Source organism: Stegostoma tigrinum, chromosome 29 (genome assembly GCF_030684315.1).
Source record: "Stegostoma tigrinum isolate sSteTig4 chromosome 29, sSteTig4.hap1, whole genome shotgun sequence".
Lineage (NCBI taxonomy): Eukaryota > Metazoa > Chordata > Chondrichthyes > Orectolobiformes > Stegostomatidae > Stegostoma > Stegostoma tigrinum.
Genome location: NC_081382.1, coordinates 19,429,327 through 19,443,668, shown reverse-complemented (window position 1 = coordinate 19,443,668; position 14,342 = coordinate 19,429,327). Strand labels below are relative to the sequence as shown.

Here is a 14,342-nt window from a genome sequence, read left to right as displayed (position 1 = left end):
GAATTTGTCACCATTATCCATTTATGTCAGACCATGGATTTCGAGTCCTAACGGCATAGGCTTCAAGATTCTGTAAATAATTTCAAAGTCAATAAGTTAATGCCAGATCTATGCATGTTATTTGTTAAGCCTGGTTGGAGTTTTGTGACTGGTTGTGACTGTTCTCTTTAACAAAATGTGGGAAGGCAGTGCTTGGAAAAGTTACCAGGAATAAAGGATCTTTGTTATGAAAAGAGAGAAGAGAAATTGCGGGTTGGGGGGAGTGGGGTTGCTCAGTTCATTTAAAAAAAACAATGTTTAGAGATTTGATAGAGATATTTAGAATAAGAAGTTGTTACAAGTTAAATAGGGGACAATGTTTCCCCTGTTTAGTGAAACTAATTAAAAAAAACACTCTATCACCAAAGCAATGATGAAAAAGGATAGGAGAATCATTTTCATGTGGTGAAGTTTTTGGGTATGGAACTCATCAAGGTTTTAAAGCTGGAGTCAATAAATATTTGAAAAAGATATACTATAAGGTCTGGGGAAATGGGGTGAGATATTGGAAATGTTTTTCAGTGGGATGGCACTGGCGAACTGATTTTGTTGTGAACTTCCTGGGATAAGGTGCATGCAGGTACATTGGCAATGTTTAAAATACATTTGGATAAGTACACAAATTGGAAAGGTTTGGAGGGATATTGGCCAGGTGCATATGGGACTAGTTTAGCTTGGGAACATGTCCAGTGTGGACTATTTGGACTGAAGGGTGTGTTTCCATGTTGTATCATTCTATGACTCTATTGTTATCTCTGATCTGTCATCAAGAATGTGTCATATTGGATCAGATGCTGTAGATGTGTAGTTCATAACAAGATGTGTATCCTGCAGACAACCTTCTTTTGCTTTTTTACATAACTATTTATTTTTGAAGGCAAAATGACTCTATTTGATCCTCATATTTAAAAATTAAATCAAAGAAAGGAGGAGACATTTATAAATATTATTCTGGAGTTTACTTTTTTAAAAGTCACATATAAATACAATTTGTTGCATTAAACACCAGATATTTATTAATATTTATTGTGATGGTCTAGATTCTTGCTTGGAATAATTCAATCAAAGTTACAGGGTCCAGTTAAATTCAGCATTCAGTAGGCAACACCGAATACCAACTATTAGAAGCTGAATTCTAACTGTCTCCTCGTCTATTGCAATGACGACACTTTATCTTGCCCTGAATTATTCTGTTCTTGAAGATGGAGGAGATTAGGCGAAGAGAGGGAAAAGAATAAAGGATACCTGCTCATGTACAACAAATCTTCAGGTTAAACTGCAGACTTTAGACAATGTATGCCTACCTACAAAAAAAAGTAATTACACAAACAAATTGCATAATTGTCCAAAGATTTCCCAACTCAATGAAGAGTAATTTACTGCACAGATGTCGCTGTGGATCTTGCAATGCACAGGGAGCTCAAGCTGTGAAGTGCACATATACTACTTTTAATCACTCTCATTGCCTAACATATGAAATGATGGTTCCTTTATTATGAAATATGGCTGTTACATTTCACACGTACTGGTTGTCACTTTGATAAAATTACCACTTGTTCATGCTGTATCTTTATGCAACCTTTGCTAATAATTTATTAGGTAAGTGGATGAATACTGGGCCAAAATTGCACAAATGTATCATAGTGCACTCTGCTATCGTCCAATGGTCAATTTTAAGTCAAATTTAATTGTTTAGAAATATGTATTTTCCATTCAATAATCTAAAAGTCTGAATGATTTGAAATAAAAGAACAGGGGCATTACTTTTTGAAGATCTGGGTTTTTCTTCAATTGAGTCCTTTCTCACATATGAAACTGTCATGATCAGTACTGTGGCTTTTAGTCAGAGAATTTGTTTGAGAACACCAAATCTACTGTGTGTGCATTAAGGAGAAGATTGAGCTTAATGACAATGCTTTTATAATCAATTAGAGTATCCTGGCAGTTAAAAGGGCAGGGATACTCAATTTGAGCAAATTATGGTGTAGATTTTCACGACCTGCGAGCAGTACATTCACCAAGAGAACATGATAATCCATTGCCTACCAATATGTTTTCTTCAGGTATAACCATGCTATTGATAACTGAAATACATTTCATTCCATCCAATCCATTACTATTTTTATTTTGCCATTGTGCAGGTAAACCTTGTCCTTGATGATGGGAAGTCATTGGGCCTGATGATCCGAGGTGGTGCTGAATATGCCTTAGGAATTTACATCACAGGAGTGGACCAGGGATCTGCAGCAGAAAGTACAGGACTGAAGGTACCATTATTTCATGTGCTGACATTTTCAAACAGAGAATGCCCAAATATATTGGCTTGTACTGTTGAATGTTTCAAATCAAGCAGAATTAACTTTATGCCAATGCTTAAAGATGTTACTGTGGATGTTAGGTCATAGGTTCATGTCAACTGTGATCACATATTATAGTCACTTTTTAAAACATTTACGTCTGGGAAATGTGTCACAGTGGAATGGCTGCACCTCTTGCCCTCTCCTGGTTCCCTGGAAAATGATTATTCATCTCCTCCCTCAGTAATTATTTCAACATTTTTGTTAATCCACTTTAGAAGTTATTAAGAGTCAACCATGTCATGTTGATCTGGACACTCCTACATGCCAAACAGGGCAGGGCTCACAGAATTCATTTCCTAAAGGTCCTAAAGGGTTTCCTGACACAGTATGTAGATAGACCAACAAGAGGCGAGGCCACATTGGATTTGGTACTGGATAATGAACCAGGCCAGGTGTTAGATTTGGAGGTAGGTGAGCACTTTGGAGATAGTGACCACAATTCGGTTACGTTTACTTCAGCGATGGAAAGGGATAGGAAAATACCGCAGGGCAAGAGTTATTGCTAGGGGAAAGGCAATTATGAGGCGATTAGGCAAGATTTAGGATGCATAGGATGGGGAAGGAAACTGCAGGGGCTGGGCACAATTGAAATGTGGAGCTTGTTCAAGGAACAGCTACTGCGCGTCCTTCATAAGTATGTACTTGTCAGGCAGGGAAGAAGTGGTTGAGCGAGGGAACCATGGTTTACTAAAGGAGTTGAATCTCTTGTCAAGAGGAAGAAGGAGACTTATGTAAAGATGAGGCGTGAAGGCTCAGTTAGGGCACTTGAGAGTTACAAGTTAGCTAGGAAGGATCTAAAGAGAGAGCTAAGAAGAGCCTGGAGGTGACATGAGAAGTCTTTGGCAGGTAGGATCAAGAAAAACCCTAAAGCTTTCTATAGGTATGTCAGGAATAAAAGAGTGACTAGAATAAGATTAGGGCCAGTCAAGGACAGTAGAGGGAAGTTGTGCGTGGAGGCCGAAGAGATGGGGAGGTGTTAAATGAATATTTTTCATCAATATTCACACAGGAAAAAGACAACGTTCTCAAGGAGAATACTGAGATACAGGCTATTAGACGAGACGGGATTGAGGTTCATAAGGAGGAGGTGTTAGCAATTCTGGAAAGTGTGAAAATGGATAAGTCCCCTGGGCTGGATGGGATTTATCCTAGGATTCTCTGGGAAGCTAGTGAGGAGATTTCAGAGCCTTTGACTTTGATCTTTATGTTGTCATTGTCTACAAGAATAGTGCCCGAAGACTGGAGGATAGCAAATGTTGTCCCCTTTTTCAAGAAGGGGAGTAGAGACAACCCTGGTAATTATAGACCAGTGAGCCCTACTTTGGTTGTGGGTAAAGTATTGGAGAGGATTATAAGAGATAGGTTTTATAATCATCTAGAAAGGAATAATTTGATTAGGGATAGTCAACACAATTTTGTGAAGGGTAGGTTGTTCCTCACAAACCTTATTGAGTTCTTTGAGAAGGTGACCAAACAGGTGGATGAGGATAAAGCGGTTGATGTGGTGTATATGGATTTCAGTAAAGTGTTTGATAAGGTTCCCCATGGTAGGCTTTTGCAGAAAATAAGGAGGCATGGGATTGAGGGTGATTTAGCGGTTCGGATCAGAAATTGGCTAGCTGTAAGAAGACAGAGGGTGGTGGTTGATGGGAAATGTTCATCCTGGAGTTCAGTTACAAGTGGTGTACTGCAAGGATCTGTTTTGGGGCCACTGCTGTTTGTCATTTTTATAAATGACCTGGATGAGGGCGTAGAAGGATGGGTTAGTAAATTTGCAGATGATACTAAAGTCGGTGGACTTGTGGATAGTGCGGACGGATGTTGCAGGTCACAGAAGGACATTGATAAGTTGCAGAGCTAGGCGTGGAGGTGGAAAATGGAGTTTAATGCGGAAAAGTGTGAGGTGATTCACTTTGGAAGGAGTAACAGGAATACAGAGCACTGGGCTAATGGTAAGATTCGTGGTAGTGTGGATGAGCAGTGAGATCTCAGTGTCCATGAGCATAGACCCCTGAAAGTTGCCACCCAGGTTGATACGGCTGTTAAGAAGGCATACGGTGTGTTAGGTTTTATTGGTAGAGGGATTGAGCCATGAGATCATGTTGCAGCTGTACAAAACTCTGGTGTGGCCGCACTTGGAGTATTGCGTACAGTTCTGGTTACCGCATTATAAGAAGGATGTGGAAGCATTGGAAAGGATGCAGAGGAGATTTACCAGGATGTTGCCTGGTATGGAGGGAAGATCTTACGAGGAAAGGCTGAGGGACTGAAGGCTGTTTTCGTTAGAGAGAAGCAGGTTACGAGACAAATTAATAGAGACATACAAGATGATCAGAGGATTAGATCGGGTGGACAGTGAGAGCCTTTTTCCTCAGATGGTGATGACTAGCAGGAGGGGACATATCTTTAAATTGAGGGGTGATAGTTACAGGACAGAAATCAGAGATATGTTCTTTACTCAGAGAGTAGTAAGGGCATGGAATGCCCTGCCTGCAGCAGTAGTAGACTCACCAAGTTTAAGGGCACTTAAATGGTCATTGGATAAACATTTGGATGATAATGGAATTGTGTAGGTTAGATGGGCTTCAGATTGGTTTCACAGGTAGGTGCAACATTGCGGGCTGAAGGGCCTGTACTGCGCTGTTATGTTCTATGTTCTATGACTAAACTGCTGGGTTTTAGCATATTGTAGAAGTATTCACAGATGCTTTATTTTTCCCAGTGACATTTCACTAGATTTATTGATCTGATTTTGTAACCAGCTGTCATGCGATATGTATTTCAAATCTCCGCCTTGCTAGGCTTGTATCATAAGTATGATACTACTAGTTCTTTTGTAGAACAGAATTAGAGCATGACTGAAAAATTTTAAACTGGACGGGTTGACTCTAATTGGCCAATCTTTGGGACGTTTGCCTGCATGCTTGGCATCACACTGGCACTGAAAGTCATATACCAGATCACTCCTTTGTGTGATAAATACAGCACCTTGTTAGCTTGGTGGCAGCATCCTGTTAGTGGCAGTGCTAGCAATGCAGGCATCATACCACAAAGACAAGCGGATCATATCAAACAACGAACCCATTTGGCTATTCACAATAAGCAAGGTACCGACTGTATCCAACCCGTCTACACTTACAAAACTCACACCACTATGTCCTAACATTCGATGTGATTCTGAAAAGGACAACATTGGTTGTATTATTCTGAATAAGCGAAGAATTCCATTGACAATCAATTTAGGATCATCAGTCAGGCTCATGGTATGGTTGCAGGTCAAACTGGTATTGCAAGTGGAAGCTACATATATTCACATACAGGACCCCTTTCTTTGCAGATAGAAAGGACATTTGCATGCACTCTACCTGTTTAAATTCAACATAAAAAGCTATTCACTGGTTTGTTTCTCAGGGCAATGCCTTGACCAATTGGAGTCAACTTGCCTGGTTTAACTTAACCTGGAAAATTTAACCAAAGCCTGGCAGTTAACAGTCAATCAATGTTTACTGCTGCTTTCTCTATGGCAACATCTCTACCAATCCGAGCCCACTTACTAACCAATCAGCACACTGTTCTCATGCAGAATGAATGTTGATTTCCCCTCTGCAAGTATTGTTGCAATTATCCGGTAGAAGATGAAAATGTTTCTTTTTTTTCAAACAATCCCATGCTATTGTAAACCTGTTCCAGGTAGGCACAGAGACAAGCTTCTTTTTGTATAAGCAAGTTAGTATCTGAAAGGGTTAACTGCAATCATGTGATATGCCCCATCCAACAGGATAGAAAGGACTGTTCCTAGAAGGAGTGAACTGTCTTAAATTCCACTTTCTAAGTTCTAAGTTTCATGTGGCGGAATAATAATGTGTAATAACACTTAAGACTCAGGTCTCACAAAGTGACCAATACAATGTCATTAACTAGTAATTACTATTTAATGAACAAGTGGTTAACAAATTCAGCCTTCCTTCTGCTGTAGAGTTCATGTGGACATCCTTCCCCAGTATCAATAAGTTAGATTAAAGCCAGTAAGGATTGATGACAGTAGATCTACCCAAGGCATCTCAGATGTTTTCAGCGGACATATCCCCAACATATACCAGAGTGGACACACAACCCCTGAGAGAGTGGAAATTCTGAAGGCAATCCACCATTCAATTCATTCATACATTTCTGAGCACTTGATAGGTGAGTTATTGAAAGAGGCATTTAAAGATGCCAAAAAGCTCATAGGGCACTGTTTTACTTATTCTAAAGTGGCAGGAAGTGCACATAATAAAAAGGTTGGCACCAAAGAACTACCCACTGCTTTCCACCACCTTGGCAATTACGTTCATGTCAGGAAGATCCAAACCACCACCCATGAAGGGTCTTTGACTGATTGAGACAATGTAAGAGCCTCAATCCACCAATTAATTATCTTCTTGGGAAAATAGGGCAACCTAGGTTGTGTGTTAGCCTTGATTTTCCCTAATCAAAGGGCATTTAAGTTGGGTCACAGATCGGGGGATAAGTGTTGCTGCTGTTGATGGCTGCCATCTGCACCTGATGGAAGCTGAACTAAAAGGAATCACTTGCCATTTTTCTGGTCACCATTTTCAGATGTTGCTATGCCTTTCTGTGCCAGCTTCAGCTGGGGGCAGACACCTCCGCTATAGGACCGGATTGGCAAAGAAGTCCACTGGGTCACTTTTTGGCACTTGATCCAGCAGCTTTCCTCACTGGCAGAAGCTCACTTACTCTTAAAGACTGCACTTTGCAGCACAGAAGGATGTCATTCGGCTCTTCAATTATAGTAGAATCCCTACAGAGCCGAAGGAGGCCATTCGGCCCATCCATTTGTCAATGATCCTCCAAAGCGTATCCCACCCATACCGACCCCCTACCCTGATACTCTGCATTTACCATGACTAACACACCTGGCCTGGACACTATGGGCAATCCACCCTGACCTGCACAATTTGGACTGCAGGAGGAAACAGGGGCACCTAGAGAAAACCCCATACAGACACGGGGAGAATGTGCAAATTCCACACAAACAGTAGCCTGAGGATCAAAGAGAACCTGGGTCCCTGGTGCTGTGAGGCAGCAGTGCTAACCACTGAGCCACCGCGCCACCCTAAAATATTGTGAATCAATATCAAAGTGCAAATACTTTTGACGTTACATAGACTCGTAGAATTAATTACATTCCCCAGCTATTACCCTATAACTTTGCAAATTAGCCCTCTTCAAGTAAGTGCCCAATTAGTCTTTGGTATGTGGTTTGATTCCTCTGCCTAAGGACAGATCCTTGGTTCGCTCTGTGTTGACACTTTATTCTGAGCTATCTTCTTGGCAGTGCTTCTTTAGCAGAGGTGGTTTGTCATTGCTTTCCATGCTTCGGGACAGGACAAGGAGACAGATCCCAAGTCCACCTCAGGAACAGCAATTGAACTCCTGTGGGTGTTGTTCTGAACGATACTCTAGCCACCTTTTCAATTGCAGTAACCAGCCCCCACATACCAAATTGCTCTTTGAAAATGAAAATGGAATCTGATTCTTCCAGTTTCAGAAAGTACATAACAGAACTTTATAACCCTTTGTGCAAGGCATTTTTTCTCTTATTTCTCTGCTAGGTTTATTACCACCTGCTTTGTTCACTCCTGGCTGAATCTTTACAATATAAAGATCTGAAAGGGCCAAAGATGGAAAATAATGTACAGAGCAAAAATGAATTGATTGTTCAGATGTACTTCTTGACAGCCAGTTGGCTGATGTTAAATCAATCTGACAAAATGAGATTGAACAAAAGGACCTTTTTCAGATATGTCCTCTTGATATAACAGCCTGTTTATAGAGGGAACAATGAAATATAAAGAGATTGCCAGGGATGTTCTGCTAAGCACAAGAATTCTTGCTCATTTGTTTCAGTAGGTGATGTTGTTTGGCTGTTGGGGCCTATATTATGATCAGTTTAATAGTGGACCCTAATTACAGATTATAGACTGGGTTTAAAATTTCAACGACCTGTACAAAGAACAAAGAAACCTACAGCACAGGAACAGGCCCTTCGGCCCTCCAAGCCTGCGCCGATCAAGATCCTCTGTCTAACCTGTCATCTATTTTCTAACGGTCTGTGTCCATTTGCTCCCTGCCCATCCATGTACCTGTACAAATATATCTTAAAAGACGCTAACGTGTCTGCGTCTACCACCTCCGCTGGCAATGCGTTCCAGGCGCCCACCACCCTCTGTGTAAAGAACTTTCCACGCATATCTCCCTTAAACTTTCCTCCTCTCACTTTGAACTCGTGACCCCGAGTAATTGAGTCCCCCACTCTGGGAAAAAGCTTCTTGCTATCCACCCTGTCTATACCCCTCATGATTTTGTAGACCTCAATCAGGTCCCCCCTTCAATCTGCGTCTTTCTAATGAAAATAATCCTAATCTATTCAACCTCTCTTCATAGCTAGCACCCTCCATACCAGGCAACATCCTGGTGAACCTCCTCTGCACCCTCTCCAAAGCATCCACATCCTTTTGGTAATGTGGCGATCAGAACTGTACACAGTACTCCAAATGTGGCCGAATCAAAGTCCTATACAACTGCAACATGACCTGCCAACTCTTGTACTCAATACCCAGTCCAATGAAGGAAAGCATGCCATATGCCTTCTTGACCACCCTATTGACCTGCGTTGTCACCTTCAGGGAACAATGGATCTGAACACCCAGATCCCTCTGTTCATCAATTTTCCCTAGGACTTTTCCATTTACTGTATAGTTTGCCCTTGAATTTGATCTTCCAAAATTCATCACCTCGCATTTGCCTGGATTGAACTCTATGAGTCTAAACATTTGTCTTAAAACTAGTTGTTGGAGGAGCAGATTAAAGATTCTCTTTTGGAAGAATAGAGCTGGTTTAAAATGACTTGACTGAAGTTTTAATTTTCTAAAACTCTTCCTTGGTTTTTAAATAGCGGAAGTGATGTTAAAAAGAATGCAAGTGCACCTAAAGTAATCAGTCAGAACATATTACCAGAAAGGAACTATAGTAACAAGAAAATTGGATCAATTTGTGAAAATTGCACTGATGATATTTGAAAATTCAGATTACGTAGTCGTGGAGATGTACAGTTTGGGAACAGACCTCTCAGTCCAAGTCAGCCATGCCAACCAGCTGTCTAAAATAAATATAGTCCCATTTGCTAGCACCCCGTCCAAATCCTTTAAACCCTTCCTATTCATGTGCCCATCCAGATACCTTCGAAATGTTGTAATTGTACCAGTCTCCACCACCTCCTGTGGCAGCTCATTCCATACACACGCCACCCCTCTCTTTTAAAAAGGTCACTTTAAAATCTTTCCCTCTCACTTTAAACCTATGCTCTCCAGTTTTGGACTCCCCTACACTGGGAAAAGACCTTGACTTATCACCCTATCCACACCCTTGATGATTTTATAAACCTCTATAAGGTCACCTCACAGCCGCTGACCCTCCAGGGAAAATATCCCCAGCCTTTTCAGTCTGTCTGTATAGAGAGAGACCTCCAACCCTGGCAACATCGCTGTAAGCCTTTTCTGAACCCTTCGGCCATGATTCTGCGGCCATGATTTCTTTCCGACTGAGATTATTTCATACTTGCATGTCAAGGTATAGAGAAGGTATAATTCCAGCTGTCTTGAATCCAGGTTAGCCCCCACAGAAATCGCTGCCTGACAGAGCAATGGGGGTGTGAATTCAAGTGGCTGAAGACAATCACAGGAACACTGCCCGACAGCTAGATAAGTGTTGTTTGTGTTAGGAAGGCAGTCTTATTTTGAGGTATAAGTAGAGACAAAAAAAAACTCCCTCTCGTCCACATGCAAAGCTAAAAATAAAGTCTAACCTGGTCTTCTTCTGACCCACAATCCAGTTTCTGTCAGGTTTGACTTGGCTTGCTGATATTGAATGGGTTTAAATTAAAGTAGCAGACCAGGTCCTATTGATGTCAATGGAACCATATCTGAATGATAATGGGGACCACAGTGGCCAGAGACAGGTATCCTGGTAGCTGCTGCTTAAACTGTAGGAAGTCAGTTTGAGGCAGGAAAGGGCTGGACGAGGATGTCTAACTCACCAATTTAACTGGTCTTCTCTACTTCTGCCTAGTTTGCTTCAGGTGGGGAGGGTTTTCAAACCAGGACCTTTGTTTGTCAGTTTGACAGAACTAAAATTAACTTTCCGTAGACTAATTAGCAAGTGGAGTTTTCCAACTGTGTTTGCAATCAATTCAGTTGTTAATGATGAAGAATTTTGTCAGCACTGAACAGAGCTGCCTGTGCAGAGCTGAATGCCTTGATCTCCTTTTTCTTGTCTTGCTAATTCCATGCAACAGTATAAAATCTGAAGTGCTGGACATTTCCTCTGCCGTTCTGTTTGTTATTAGCACTCGCATCATAGGAATGTGCAATACATTGAGAGTACTGGCTTTACTGAACTTAATTGGGTCAAAGTCTTGCACATTATGGTATTTCAAGTTTAAATATGATGTGTTTCTGAATCTGCAATGTTTTTAGGAAGTGAGACCCCATCATCATCTGAGTGAAAGAAATTGACCTGAGCTCCCATCCAATCCTTCTTCCAATTACTTTAAATTTCTGATCCCCGGACATTGATATCTCAGCTAAAGGAAATAACACAAGGTCATTAAATTTTGCTCACCTCAGTTAAATCACCCTCAGCCTTCTATGTTCCAAAGAAAGCACACTCAGCCACAAACCTTTACATAATTGCATTGCAACATTCAGGGTAACATCCTCCGAAATCTTCTCTGAACCCTGTCTGGTGCAATCTTTCCTGGAATGGAGTGACTACAACAGTACACTGTACTCTAGCTGTGATCTAATTAGTATTTTAGACAGTTCCAACACAACTTCCAACATCTCAGTGAAGAAAAAAAATAATCTGATATGTTTTCTTAATCTCTTACGTATCTACCTATAGCCTGCCCTGTTACCTTCAGGGATCGCTGAGCGTGCACTTCACAGATCCTCTGTTCCTTGACCCTCCTCAACATTTTATGCTTTATTACGTGTCCTTTTGACTTGTATAGCCTCTCTACGCATGTTACTACCCACTCCTCCAGAGTAAATTCACTTTACCAGGTGAGATAAGAGACGTGCCCTCCACACCACGGTGGCATGGGACAGAGTGTGGAATCAAGGAGCATTTGCAATGAAGAGTATGAAAATCAAGGAAAAACCTTCCTCTGGTTGGAGCCATTCTGAGCACAAAAGGTAAACGGTTATGCTTTTGCAAGCCAAACATCTCAGCACCAGGACCTCAATCTAATGTCCTAGATTCAACTGTTCTTCAGCTTCTTCATTAATGACCCCTCTTCCATCATTAGAAAAGAAGTAGAGATGCTTGCTGATGATTGCACAATGTTCTATAACAGTTGCAGCTCCTCACATGCAGAAGCAGAAGAGAATCTAACTCTTGCTCCTTGGCATTTGATGGCACTGCCATCACTGAATCATCCTGTAGTTACCATTACTACAGACTCAACTGGATAATTCATTTAAATGTTGTGGCTAGCAAAACAGGTTGAAGACTGGTAGTTCTACTGTGAGTAATTCGCCTCTGACTCCTGAAAGCCTGTTCAGCACCGACAAAACACAAATCAGGAGTGTGATGTAATATTCCTCACTTTCCTGGATGTGTGCAGCTCCAATAATATTGAAGAAGCTCGACACCATGCAGCAACATGTTCCTGGTACCCCATCCACCACCGTTAACATCCAGTCCCTCCATCACCAATGCACTATGGCAGTAGGGTCTACTATGAGCAAGGTGCACTGCAGCAATTCACTAAGGCTCTGTCAGTAGCATCTTGCAAAGCTATAACCCCCACCATCTAGAAAAACAAGGTCACCAGATGTGTAGGAATGCCACTACATTCAATTTTCTTTCCAGGTCACACATCTTCATCTGGAACTATATTGCTGTTTTTTCTCCATCAATGTCAAAATGCTAGAACCGTGTTACATGTAATAAGAAAAGATTGATGCAACTAGGTCTGTATTCCCTAGAGTTTCAAAGATTGATCTCCGTGAAATGTATAAGTGCTTATAGGACATGACAGACTGGAGGTACATAGGAATTTTTTTGCCTGTCTGATGACTAGCACCAGGGAACATAATCTCATTATGTAGGTCATCAATTAGTGACCAATATGAGGATTCTTTTCTTCATTCAGAGTGTGGTGAATCTTCAAAATTCTTTACCCCAGAGTGCACTCAATCATTGAGCATGGAGATGAATGAAATCAGCCATGATCTAATTGAATGGCAGGGCAGTCTCAATGGGCTGAATGGCCTACTACTGTTCTCACGTTCCTTCCTAACAGTACTATGTGTGAAGCTGTGCATGTAGATTGTGGCAGTTCAAGAGGCAACTCGCCACGACCTTCTCAAAGATGAGTAAGGGACCAAGTTCTGAAAGATGTGGAGCTCCACTGCAAACAGCCTTCGAGTCACAAAAACATCCATTGATCTACTTTCCCAATGTCTACATGCACTTTTACTGTCTGACCAGAATGCCATGTGCAACCTAATCAAAAGCTTTACTAAATGCATATAAACTACATCGAATGTGCTATCTCATCAAACCTCCTTACTACTTCATCAGAAAATTCAATTATGTTGATCACGTAGCCTTTCCTTAAAAATAAAGTCTGTGTTAGCTGTCATTGATTAACCTGCATCCTGCTTAATGAAAACAATAATACCCACACTACTGAAGTTAGTTGGACTGGCCTGTAATTAATGTCTATTGCTTTTTCCATTTTTAATGATGCGACATTGGCAGTTCTCCATTCTTTCGCCAAAAAGGATTGGATCAAGATAGTTAGCTATTCCCTCTCCCACCTCCCCTTCATTCTCTTAACAAGTTGGAGTACTATTCATAAAAGTCTGGTGATTTAACCATTTTCAAAGATGTAAATCTGTCAATATTTCGTCTTTCACCATGCTCAGTTCATTCAATATTTCAGATTTAAGAACATATAAACACAACAACTAGGAGCAGGAGTGGGCCATCTGGACCTTCAAGCCTGCTTTGCTATTCAATAAGATCATGGCTGGTCTTTTCCTGGCCTTAGCTTCACTTACCCACCCTCTCACCATAACCTTAATTCCTTTACTGGTTTGAATCTTCCTCTTGACATTCAAAGCTCTTGGGCTCTCAGTCTGTTTCTTTGTGGGAAGGTTTTTGTTCTGAATGCCTAACTTTCCTGCCTTTCAATGCTTCGCTCTGACCTGCCATTAATTTTCATTAAATTAGCTTTCTAATCCCATTTTGCTAAATTATACCTTAGCTTAATAGAATTGGCCTTTCTCCAATGGAGAACCTAGTCCGTACTTATCTTCACTCCTTTCCATAACTATTCTTTGATCTTGATCAAAAAATGTTCTGCCACTGATGCCCCTTACATTGGCCATAGAGTGGGTCTAAATTTTGCTCAGTCACATTGCAATTGATATAACGCTGGGATTGGAATAGTTCTAGAAGAAGACACAAATCCCAACACATTTCCATTTTTCCACCATTACAGCATCAAACAAGAATTTGACATAAGCTGTGTTCTGATGTCTGGCGATGATTCTAGCTGGAAATATGTACTAAACTGAAGATCAAACTAGAGGTGACTCAGCTAGAACCAGTTCGGATAAATTCAGTAAACGTGGAGAATTTGCGTGTGATTTTTCCACCCCTAGAGGTGACGAGAATAATGGTGAGTGTGATGACTCAATCAGGCACTCAATCACTCAATCTAAATATCAGGATCTCCCCATCGGAGGTAACAAGATGACTTTCTCACCATCAGGTGGTGAGAAGCCTGTCTGCGTGTATTTGCATTTCATCACGACTCACTAGAATTAATCAATCCAGTCAATGAGCTGAGAACCACATGATCACATG

At 41.1% G+C, this 14,342-nt stretch overlaps 1 protein-coding gene across 6 annotated transcripts in view; it reads left to right on the top strand.

Moving 5' to 3' along the window:
* The window catches only part of whrna (whirlin a), a 196,482-nt gene that overhangs the window by 70,406 nt on the left and 111,734 nt on the right, over positions 1 to 14,342 (top strand). For all 6 annotated transcript variants that reach the window (XM_048558757.2, XM_059638129.1, XM_048558756.2 and 3 more), the window contains exon 4: positions 2,181 to 2,306. In XM_048558757.2, the coding sequence (XP_048414714.2) occupies positions 2,181 to 2,306 (126 nt within the window). The remainder of the gene's footprint in view (positions 1 to 2,180; positions 2,307 to 14,342) is intronic.